Source organism: Lycorma delicatula, chromosome 1 (genome assembly GCF_047948215.1).
Source record: "Lycorma delicatula isolate Av1 chromosome 1, ASM4794821v1, whole genome shotgun sequence".
Taxonomy (NCBI): domain Eukaryota; kingdom Metazoa; phylum Arthropoda; class Insecta; order Hemiptera; family Fulgoridae; genus Lycorma; species Lycorma delicatula.
Genome location: NC_134455.1, coordinates 8,883,385 through 8,896,319, shown reverse-complemented (window position 1 = coordinate 8,896,319; position 12,935 = coordinate 8,883,385). Strand labels below are relative to the sequence as shown.

At 30.1% G+C, this 12,935-nt stretch overlaps 1 protein-coding gene across 8 annotated transcripts in view; it reads left to right on the top strand.

The window, feature by feature from the left end:
- Nucleotides 1-12,935, top strand: part of Hacd2 (3-hydroxyacyl-CoA dehydratase 2) — a 76,253-nt gene that overhangs the window by 4,741 nt on the left and 58,577 nt on the right. For all 8 annotated transcript variants that reach the window (XM_075365699.1, XM_075366095.1, XM_075366014.1 and 5 more), the window contains exon 3: nucleotides 5,942-6,058. In XM_075365699.1, coding sequence (XP_075221814.1) covers nucleotides 5,942-6,058 — 117 coding nt within the window. The remainder of the gene's footprint in view (nucleotides 1-5,941; nucleotides 6,059-12,935) is intronic.

Sequence of the window (12,935 nt, the reverse complement as noted above, 5' to 3'; positions counted from 1 at the left end):
GGAGATCATACTAAAATTTGTTGGGTGTTCATTAAGGAGCAGAATTAGTGATTTCTAATAGTTTTTGCCCTGAAATATCAAATAAGATTAGTTCTAGAACTCTATCTGCAGTAGTTTTTGAGAGATCTGTGGTGAAACCCAATAAATTGGGATAATAAACATATAGAATATTTAAACAAAACTTGTAGAGAATTTAATCCTGAAAAAATGATGCAAGATAAGTTGAGTAAAACAATGAAAAGTTAGAAAAATTCAAAATTTTCTTAGAAATAGTATATTACTACATTTGTCAGAAAAGTACTTATTGGTATGTTAACAAAAACCAAATTTACTGTTAAAAAGTAAAAAAAAAAACTGAAAAATTACACAATTCAAAAATGAAAATAAATAAATAAATAAAATTTATTTAGATAATTTTTTATTCATGACAGAAATAAATTATTTGAAAAATTATTATTTCAAAGTTGGCAATAAAATAACAACAGCTGATCAACAATGCACAATATTGCATTAGTGTTTATGTCATTCTGTAACATTAAGTAAATCAGGTATGTGCTGTTAGCAAAGGTTTTCTGTGAATTTTAGTTTGAATGTGATTGGTTTGCCATTGAAGTAATCCATACTTATTTATAAAAGAGGAATACACTGATATGGTAATCATTTTGGGTGTATGTAATAATAATGCTACAGCTGCTGCAGTAGAATATGAAATATGTTTTCCAAATCGCCAGATTTGAAAACAGATTCTAAAACAGTCAGCGTGGCTTTTCACAATCTTCAGAAAACACGTTTACTAGCTAGTATTCGTATCAACTATGAACAATCTGTCCAACATTATTGATGAAATTATTATCTATGCAGTTCAGAGCAGTCCAGTATATGATGTCTTTCTAAGCAGATCAGAGTTTCGCATTCGATGATTTGGAGGATACTTAAACAAAACAAGTTTTCTCTTTATTATAAACAGCTAGTTCAACATCTAAATCCAGGAGATGGTTTACTTCCTTTGAAGTTCTGAAACTGGTGGAATACAAATCGACAATTCATCAAGTATATTTTGTTTACCAGCAAGGCAATTTTCACTCAGATGACATCAACAACTTATGTAATGAGCATATCAACAGAAGTAAATCCTCATGAAATGGTGCAAGGCAATTTTTAAGATCGATTTAGCATCAGTATGGTGTGGCCTTCTTAATAAGCTGTTTGGACTGTTTATATTACTTGGCTGCTTAAATGCTGAGGTATACATGTACTTTCTTCAAGAAGAATTGCTGCAGCTGCTTGAAGATGTTTCTCTAGCGATGAGACACAATATGTACTTTCAGTACAATGGTATGCCCCTCCCTACTTCTCTTGTTTCTTTTCCCCTTGCTTAAATTATCATTTCCCTGAAAAATGGATTAGTTATGGAGATTCACATTCCTGGCCACCAAGATCACCTGATCTAACAACTTCAGATTTTTGTGTCTGGAGATGGATGAAAAATATTATATACAAAACAAAAATATATTCTCGTGAAGAATTAATTGTTCGCATTACAGATGTGGCTGAGCAACTGAAGGACAGCCCTGAAGAACTAAAAAGACCAACAAAAGCGCTACAGAAACATGCCAAGTAGTTTGGTGAAAATAGTAGGCTCATTTTTTAACATTTATTACAAACTGTACCTTGGTCTAATGTACTGTTTCTAAATAAAATCTGTAAATTTTCTGACCTTTCTTTGGTTTAAGCAACTTACATAAAAATCAGGGTTTTTTAACCCTAATTTATTGGTTTTCATCTCAGATTTCTGAAAACCGACTGCAGTTAGGGTTCTGGGACATATTTTATTCAATTTTTCAGGTCAAAAACCATAAGAAATCTGTATTCTATTCCTTAATGAAAGTCCTAAAAATTTCAGTATGACCTCATTTCGCAGGGTGTAGCTGAAATCAAAGGAAAATTTTTCATTAGCTGTAACTCGCAAATGAAGCATTTTAGGACATAAGTTAATATGAACTTATATTTTCATGAGTAGGATAAGTTATGAAAGTCCTGGAGAACTTTGTGATACATTCTGTATGTTTGTAAATTTGCAATCTACAACTTAAAAATTAGTGATGTACTTTGTTTTACAAGTCGAATTTTTATCATTAAATTATTGAATAATTACTGATTTCATTCTAATAAAACTAAATATTTTCATTTCTTAGTAGGAATAAACTACTATTGAAGTAGTAATACAGAATTGTCAACTGTTGAAATTCTTGTGTAAGAATCTAAAGAAAATAACGGCAATGAATTTTTCATCAAATTTTACATTCATATAAAATTTCTTACTACCAACTAGGTCAATCTATTTGAAGTGACCTAAGGATGATTGCTTGACCAATTCAAAAAAAATGAAACTTACCTACTTGTTTCCTACATGTCTAAGGATCTTAAAACTATTTATTTATTTTTTATTTAAGCAGTTTACTGTGGCGGCCATTTTTGTTATGGTGCGTGCGCACACCTATTTTTGTGATAGTAAGAATTTACAATAAAAATCATAACCAAAAAGCTGTTGGTCCTGGAAGGATGAAACAAAAAACAATTTAATCATATTTTCTCAAGGTAAAAGATCAGTCCAGTGGTTTATTTATCTATTCCTTTTTTCTATGAGAAAATTAACAATAAAATTGAACATGAAAAGTGGTGAAATTTCACTTTTGGTAATATTTTTTCAAGAGGCAGGGATGGCATGCACAGTTTGAATTATTTTTTATATGTAGGTATATATGTTAGTAGTTTTAGCATAAATAATATTAATGGTGATATACTTACCCCTAAATTTTTATGAATTTTTTAAAACTAATTTTTTCAAAAATTAAAATTTTGGCTTCATTAACTCTGATGGGGTTAGTGATAAAAATCTCTAAATTTGCACAATTTACAGTGTTTTTGTAGATGTTTATGGTAAATAAAAATATTTCTTGTTATTGTATTAATAAAAAAGTTATAACCTCTTAAAAATCATGAAAAACCTGTTAAAAGCAATACTGTTTTGACTTACTAAATACGTGCTCCAAGGGGGTTTCTTGTGTTCTTGGCACTTTAATATTATTACTATAGTTGAAATAGACTTTTTTGAACCATTCAACTGCAGTATTCATGTTATAACAGACATTTGAAGTAATTTCCAGTCAGGAAAATTAATTTTTTAGCATGCTCATTTATTCTTATTGCATCATTTAGCTTTGTTGTAGTTACAGACTGCCCAGTCTGACATTAGTCAGTGACCTGTTCACATCTTTACAAAGTGTCTCAAATTCCATCCTGAGTTTGGAAGTGTTTATTAAAATAAATAACTTTCACTTAATAATATTTAATTTGCAGATTTTAAAATCAGTTAAATTTTTACATTATTTTCAAGTAATTTCACATAAAACAATGGAAGAACAATGTTTCATAGGAATTTACGTGAATGAAGAGTGTTTGGTACAGTGCCAAAAAACTCATAAAAACTTTTGAATTTAGTGATGAAAACCAACAACTTATTTTTTTACATGTTAATTCAGGTGTCACTAGTGTTTGTAAATATCATGAAAAAAGGTTTTTGTCAAAATTCAGTCGCCTGTATGGACAGTTCTGTTGTGTTCCTTTAAGAACTCGTAAAAAAACAGTTAAGAAAAAACAAATAACATTAGACCAAGTTTTTAAAGAACATATTTTTCCATATTTAAATTTAGTTTCTGGAAAGTCTCTTTACTGTTTCAAAAGTATTTTTTTTCGGCATAACAAGAACTATATGAATGTAAAGACCAAGAGCAATACATTGCCCCACATCACAATATTGAACAGTTGGATGCTGCATGCAGCATTTTGGGTATATCACCTCCATCAAAATTAATTAAAAATTAAGGTACTAGAAGCTACCAAAAGTATGTTCCTGTGTCAGAAGGCATTATAAGATGTTACCTTACTTCAGACCCCAAGGACTATGAAGACCATTCTGTGTCAAGTATTGTACCACTTTCACTTAAGGAAAAAGACTCTATTGCTTGTGTGTATGCTTAAAGTGGTGGATAGGAGTAGTGGTAGATATTAGCCTTGAAAATGATGATGTACAAGTTCATTTTTTGCACTCAGTTGAACCACATACATCATTTCAAAAGTCTGAACAAGACAAAGTGTGGGTACCGATCTGCAAAGTCCTGAGAATGTTGACACCACTTGAACTAATTACAGTGATGGTTAGTTCTCACAAGAGAATTATCAGAAGAGATATATCACAGCTGTTGATAAACACCATTAAATAATAAAGTTTTATTGCTACAAAAATAGGCTATTTCATTGAAAAATAATTAAAATTTTGCTAAATTTTATTTTTTCTTTGATAGTGTTTACAAAAATAAACCAATATAAAAATTAAAATGAATTCTTGAAAAAATATGTTGGCTACTCATTGAAATCTCAATTTGAGTAAGTTTTAGAAGCATTTTTGGGTCAAAATTGTATTAGGTTACTGGTATTGGTTAAGTTATTGAATTACCACCCATTAATAATTTAAAACAACTATTTTAAAAATACTGAAAATGTCAACTTCAACAACATAGGGGCTAAATATATAAAAAAAATGTAAAGTGCAAAGAAGACAAGAAACCAAACCCCCTTGGAGCACTTATTTAGTGAGTCAAAATTGTATCGCTTTTAACAGGATTTTCATGATTTTTGAGAGATTATAACTTTTTTATTAATACAATACATAAGAAACTTTTTTATTTCTTATAAATATCTACGAAAACACTGCAAGTTGAGCAAATTTGAGATTTTTAGCACCAGCCCCATCAGAGTTATTTGAAGCCAAAATTTTGAATTTAAAAAAAAATTATAAAAATTTCAGGGTAAGTATATCACCATTAATAATATTTATGGTAAAATTACTAACAAATACCTACATAAAATAATTCAAACTGTGCAAACCATTCCTGCATCTTGAAAAAAATTACCAAAAATGAAATTTCACAGTTTTTCACATTCAGCTTCATTGATATTGGTCCAGTCTTTTACCTTGAGAAAATATGATTGAATTGCTTTTTGTTTCATTCTTCCATGACCAGTAGTTTTTTAGTTATATTTTTCCACAAACCCTTACAATCACAAAAATAGGTAGGCGCACCGTAATAAAACTGGCCACCATAACAAACTGCTAAAATAAAAAATTATTTAAAAATAGTTTTAATGTCCTGAAACATGTAGGAAACAAGTGGCTAAGTTTCAATTTTTTTTTTAATTGGTCAAGCAACCAATTGAAAAGTTTTTTTGGGACACTTCAAATGGATTGACCCAAGTAAATTCCCAAAAATACTTTGTTATGAAATTACTTTATTTTTAAATATTAAAAAATTTGCTAAATAAAATTTACAAAATGTGTTATATGTTTAAAAATACTTGATAAAAATAAAATTTCAGCATTATATCTATTCAAAGGTCTGTACAGCATAAAAATGTTAATTTGTTGTATTGCAATCATGTCTTTATTAATATTCAGTCATTCATTCATAATTTTTTTTTATTTTTTTTTAGTTTGCAAACAGGAGGATAAAAATTTTAAAACAGTAAAAAATATTAATTAACCTGATTTTGCATTGCTTTGCTAGAGGTGCCTGATCTCCCATCTGTAATGTTTTATTATTGAAGTACTTGACATCCATATATCTGAAAACAAATTTATGAAAATCAAGTGTATTAAATTTAATACACCTCATTCTCTGACTTATTCATTTATCAATATTCAGCAATATGTTTAGAGAATTCTTGTTTGTACAAAAAGGAACTGATCAGTACTAGTGACACAGTCTTCTCTGCATAAATGTTGTTAAATGATAATTTTTATATTTATTAGGTTAAAATCTAGATTTGTTATATACTGTTAGCCCATTTTAAACATATCAACTTACTCCGGGAATTTTTTTAGGATAAAGTTATTTCACTGGAGTCATATAGTTTAGAGATGGGTGCTGAAGGAGTCGGTGCCCATGGTAATTCATATTACCATTTTAAATTGGATTTCTACGATGGCGTTATAAAAAATGTAAGTTAATTTTGATTTACTTTCTCGTTATTATTGTTACACATTTCATTTACATTTCAGTTTTATATGCATACTGGGTTATATGTTTTTTAAGAGTTCTTGTAAAAACTGACACATGTTGTTAAGATTTATTTATGAAAAGAAGTAAATTCAAAATATATTGTATAAATAAATAATTTAAATGATAAAAACAATAGAATGAAATGAATAAAAATCACAGAATACTATTATAAGTCAATTTTTATAAAATCCAGTTTTTAATTTAATCTTTTATTTCATACAGTATTTTATTGATAGTGATTAAACTTGTTTTACACATTTTTTCTCATACTTCTATTGTTATTGTTTATATGTAACAATGGTTTATAGGTAAGAATGAAAATCACTTTATTTGATATTATTCTTACATGTTAAATGTATAATGTTTTTGATCATGAAGGTCTTTTTGGAATGTTTTAGTTGAGTGATAATAAGTATTGAAAATGTTTTTATATGTTATCAGTTTTTTTTTTATAAGTTATAAATTCTATATTATGCTAGAACTATCCATTAAAGGTATTATTAAACAGTACTGCGTCTCCACTAAGTCATATTTTGTGGTTCCCTCACTTCATCTTATTACATTTTCTCTTCTCCCTTGATCCTTCCCTCAACTATTGCCTTGTATAGATAATCCTTTATCAAGGAATGTGCCACCCAAATTGTTTCTCCTACATTTATTTTCTCTCCCATCTTTCATTCCACTTCCTCTTTTCTGATTCTCTCTTATTTTTCCACACCTACACCTCTTCAGGTAAAGTAGAACCTCTGTTATTTTTTATCTTTGTTGTATTGTCTGTTATTTCATCATGACAGTAGCAATGATGAAATGGGAAAATGACAAATTACATTATTCATGGATGTAAAATGTACATACATATTTTTAATACAAATATTAATCTAATCAAAATATCTGTAGAAACATAAATTACCATGCACTACTTTTTATAAATAAATAGGTTCATACAGAAAGAAACCTAAGTCCTTATTTGGACTTAAATGAGATAGCAGTTTATTCTGTACTTATAAATGTATTTTTACAATTTCATTCTTTAGGATGCCATCTTAATAGCATATATTATCATCTACATAAGCATATATTAGTAGATTGATTTTTTTTTTTTTGAATGAGAAATAACCAAGTAGGACCTATGCTGTGTGCCAAAAGTTGCAAATATTTAGTTGAAATGAAAACTTTTGGCAAAATGAACAAAATTATCACCTGAGTCCTTATCTTCATTATTTGTGATCAAGAATTCAGTCTGACAAAAATAAGTATTAGAGATTTCATAGACTCTTTACTATGTGAGAGATAAAACTTTTTCTGCACAGTTCTAATATATCCCACTAAGCTATTAGTCAAAGAAGTTAAAGAGAGAATTAAAGCTGATGAAATACTGAATTTTAAAATGTGCTAGCCTAGATATTTCAAGCAGAATCCTGCCTCTGAGGGAAAAGAAGGAAAGTGAGAAACTGGAGAAAAAATGTTACTTATCTTGCAAAGATCTTAAAGAGAACAAATTAAATTAACAGAAGAACAAAAAATGACTGCTGAAAAATTTAATAATGCTTTATTTTTCATTTTTTTAAATGATATATTGGCTTTTTTGTTTTGATCAGCTGAAAAGTTTATTTCCTTTTGCATTAAGAATTATTTCCTTTTCTAGAGAAAGTTAGTGAATTCGCCATTTTGTTAACTTTATCAGTTTAGCTTCTCCATTTATCTTATGCAACTCAATGTGTGTTTTTTCAATCTTTTTTATCATTCTGTCAAACATTTCAGATTATAATTGTGTATGTTCAGAATCTCTTATTTGGAAAGACTAGTTGTTATTTTTCATAATATGATATAAATTATTGATTTCATCTACTTCCATGAATGTTATATCATTTCCCAGGTGTAATTCACATTCTCCCTTTGTAGTGAGTTTCTTCATTAAATGTGTGAAGCACTTATATTTAAAGCACTTAGTTTCTTCATTAAATGTGTGAAGCACTTATATTTAAAGCACTTTAAATATAAGTGCTTTATTTTTCTCTTAAATTGTGTACAGCATCAGTTATAGCATCTTTTCTCATCTAATTCTAGTCTTTACCCTTATTTTTAAACTATTTAAATTTCAAAATTTTATTAATTTTGATGTGTAGTTTTGTTATCTCAACAAAAAAAACTTGCATGCTTTTAAGACAACATCATTTTGGTGAAACACTGTGTGACTATACAGTAGTTTTTTAAACCTTACTTTGTTGTTTTCAATGTTACTTTGCTTCATAATGTTAGTTATCAGTGAAAGAATGAAAGGAATGTGTCAAAAAAATGTAAACATTAAAGCCAAATGAACTTAGACTATTTTCTCCTTCCTTCTTTATATATATTTTCATTAAGAAGGATGATGAATAATAATAATAAGGAGGTTTTACTGTGAGGGGTTTATTAATTAGTTTACTTATGTTCCTTTTTTTGTAAGATATAAAATCCCTACCTGTGCCATATAATTACATATAAAACATTTTTATTTTTGTTATATTATAAGCTCTCTGGCCTTCTTGAAAGTGTCTTTCCCTGAAAAATTTCAATCCTAATTTCCTTACACTAATGTGTAATACTTCTATGTACTTCCAATATATTTCAAAGCCCTTTTCAGTGATGATGTATCCTGGTTGAAAGAATCAGAGTATATTTTCAGTATTACTTCTCTTCAGTTTGGGAGGTAATCCTTTATACTTCACCGTAGACTTGATTTAAATATATTCATTATTCCTCCTCATCATTTAATTTTTTATAAAGTCTTGTTTTTGTATTAAATAAAGTAAAAATATTTCCACAGTTTATTGTTTTTTTATGCTTTTTTTAAGATACTTGACCAATATTTAAAATGCACATTTTTTTGTTCAGATATTAGTGAATTCTCTTTATAGAATTTATCCCAAGTTCTCCCATACAATGCCTTATCATGAGTAGCATCAAGAGCCACCTTGATGACATTTTGAGATCAATATCCTGTTCTGCTCACTCAGATGTCTTTGAGAGAATAATATGAGAACTCAATTTATGACTTTTAGTGATGTTCTTCAGCAACTGATATATGGACAAAAATTGTTATTTTTCTGTGTAATCTGACAATGTTACCTATCTTTTGTATGAAACTACACATGTGTATTAAAACATTCAGGGTTTGAATTCTAGTCAGGTATGGCATTTTTCATATGCTAAAAATTTGCTTATTCTGTTCCCTTGAACAAGTTTCTTTGTAAGCTTATATGGTGAATTTATTTTCAAATTCCAGTCAGGATCACAGGATTCACCTGTAGTGGAATGATGAATGTAAGAAAAAACACATTGTATGAGAGCTCTACAAAATGCAATCACAGATTGACCGCTCAGTAGTATGAACACTAAATTAATGCTGAAGCAATTTGTCATTGAATATTCTAGGAATCTTTATTTTTGTCATGGAGGAATTATGTTGAACAATCTGCAGAACATCTTTATCTACTGTTTATAGAGACAAATTGATTTGCTGGCTGGTCCCTTCAATTCCTAACTTAGGACATCGTGCATAATAATCCAGATGATACTGCCAGTATTTTAGCAAATACATTCTGTTTAGTTTCCTGTATTAGCGTCTGTAGTTCAGAGTATCAATGATACATAAAATCAAATCCTCTGTTTTTTGAAGAAACATTAAACCTCCTAAATGTTCCATTTATTTTTAGAGAATTAGTGTGCTGTGAAATGCTTTCATGGCAACCGTGAATCTCATTCCCATCCATAATATCTTTACTGGATATTATTACCCTGGAACTGATAATATTCACACATTCAGTCTGTCCCATCTTTCAAATTCTGTGTTAAACAGAATTTAAGTAGACATTTTTGAACAATGTCTTTTTCCAAAGCTATGATACAGTCATCAATGTCACTGTGTTAAAGCCTAGTGAAGACAATCTTATTTCCTCCACTTATTGCCCTATATCTTTTACAAGTAATTTGTACAAGCTGATGTAGAGAGAAATAGTTTTTGGAGAAGAATTCTCTTATTTCACCAAAGCAGTGTAACGATTATGCAGCAAACTACCAAGATCCCTGTGAAGGAATCTACTAAAACATCATCGCCTTGTATCACATCTCCATTCTTCTAGGCTTCCTTATCACCGCCCCCAAGGTCTCTATAAGGATATGGTGGCGGATGAAGTACCTGAAGAAGCAAAACACTTGCGAAAGATTATGAAATCAAAAAAGAAAAACCGGATAGTATTTGATAAATATTTTATGATCATTTATCGAGTGGATCGTTCGAGGTCTTCAGTCCCGCATTGAAGATGTTAGAGTATTCATGCACACACTAGAATCTTTAGTAATGTCCTTTCAAGAAACACACTTACTGTGGCAAGATACAGTTATACTCAGGGGCTATTTCTCTGAGATACTGTTGTCTCATAGATGATAGAGAAAATGGTGGGGATCTCCATCCCTTTGAAATTGCACATCTGTATCGCTCACCGAACTCAGAGTTTGATGCACTAGATATAAAAAAATCTCATCCAATTCCCATCTCCGTTATTAATAGTAGGGGGACTTTAATTCCCACCATATTTATTTCATGGGGCTCAACATTCTGTTCCCCTCGAGGAAATACAAACAGAGTAAGACAAGACGTAGACCCTGGTCTGCTGAATGATGGATTATGCACATTCATGTCATCATTGTCTGGTACTTTTCCCAACATCAATCTATCCTTATGCTCACAGAGTGTACTCCCTGGTCTTAAATGCTTTGTTTCTGATGACTTTTACGGCAGTGACCATAAACCAATTATTATTGTTATTGCTTTAGGTGTCAACCGTGTGGTGAACAAAAGACCAAATAGATAAATTGTTGAAGAGCAAATTGTAATAGTTACCGTAAAGCCTTCCATCACAGTATGAGGATAGTGCTGACTCCCTAGATCACCTTACCACTTCTAGTACTCGAGAATGCTAGTGGATACATTCCACAAACATCAAACATTCAAGAGTCCCTCCATTCCCTGGTGGAATGATGATTGCCAAAATGCGATCAGGAAACAACAGCAGGCACTGCGTGTAACTCCAGACCTTCAAATGAAATGAACATTTTAATTTTTACCATAAGGTTAGAGCAGTTTGTCATCGGGTATTCATAGATGCTAACAGAAATTCGTAGGAATTATGTAGACACTATCTCATGCAGTACACCTGACTACTGTGTGGAAGAAGCTTTATGCAATTTACACAATTTAATCACAGAAACAAACTATTTTCAGACTTATTCATGAAGGAAAACTTCTTATGTCATCTTCTGCAGTTGCAACTACTTTGACAGATTGTTTTCATTTGGTGCCCCTAAGTTCAACATATGCTAATGAATCTCAGAGATATAAGATACAGATGAAAATAGTACTGTTGAAAGTTGCTGATTCAGCTGGTAAATTAGATGCTTCCTTTGCATTCAATGAGTTGTCATGTATAAAAAACTCGTATAACACTTCACCTGCACTGACAACATTCATCTCAGTTTGCTCTCAAACCTTCCCAATTTGGCACTACATCACCTATTGCATATTTATAATGTGTTCTCTGTACAAGTCTTCTCACCCTTCCTGTGGAAGCTATTGTCAAATTACTACTAAACCTGGTAGAGACAAAGCATGCTCCTCAGATTACCGTCCTATTTCCTTGACAAGCGTTTTGTGTTAAGTGATGGAGAAAATGGTGAACCACAGGCCTACATGATATTTAGGGAAATATACCAGTGTGGTTTCTACAAGGACGATCTTCCTTTGACCATTTGTGAACATTAAACAAGTCATCACATGTGTTCAAATACTTAATGCTGCTTAATGTGTTACAACAAATAATGTAATACTTAAAACATTGCCTTGAGGTATACTGTTCTCTAAGGAGAATGGGCTGGAAATTACTGCCCTGAATTGTGAACAAGACCAATAGAAATATGCTGGATTCTTATGAAACTGAAATTCTTGTGCACAATTCAGAGCAGTAATTTCCAGCCCATTTTCCTTAGAGAACAGTATACCTCAAGGCAATGTTTTAAGTATTACATTATTTGTTGTAACACATTAAGTAGCATTAAGTATTTGAACACATGTGATGACTTTAATGTTCACTGTACAGTGATGATTTGGTTTTGTAATTTATATCGTTTTTCTAAATGCAAATTTTAATTGATAAATTCAATAGATTTATCAAACAGGAAATTTGAAATTCAAATTTTTATCTAATAGAACACTAAGTATCTACTTCTGTTATTTTCAAATTAACTGAGTTGAGTATGTAATAAATTTGTATTTATGTTGGCAATACTACACAGTAGGTATAAAAACAACATCATTACTAAAACTGAGTACTAATTTTAATAACCATTGTATTTTAATGTTACTAACTATTAATAGAGTAACTTCATACAATTTTGTTCAGTTATTCTACAGATAATTAAACTAAAATCTTAAATGTCATTTTATACAAAACGTTTAGGTGTACATTATAATAAATACATGACTTGGATTAATTATTTAAAAGAACTCAAAATTCCATGATTGAAAAGTTTAGGTATTTTATGTGTGATTGGTAACACAAGTCAGAGTGCAGATCGAAGATGAACATGCATGTTCAAATTTATCCAGTTTATGAAGTCTCTCCCTATTACAGCTAAGTTGTGTTCTCCTCTAGTGAGCAAATAGCTCTAAAAAAATTAGATCCTACTCATAATAGCTGTATTTGACTCTCTAAAGGTGTGTTTTGAGTTTCTTAACTCCCATTTAGTTTTTTAGGAAATAGTGGTGACACTTATTTATGA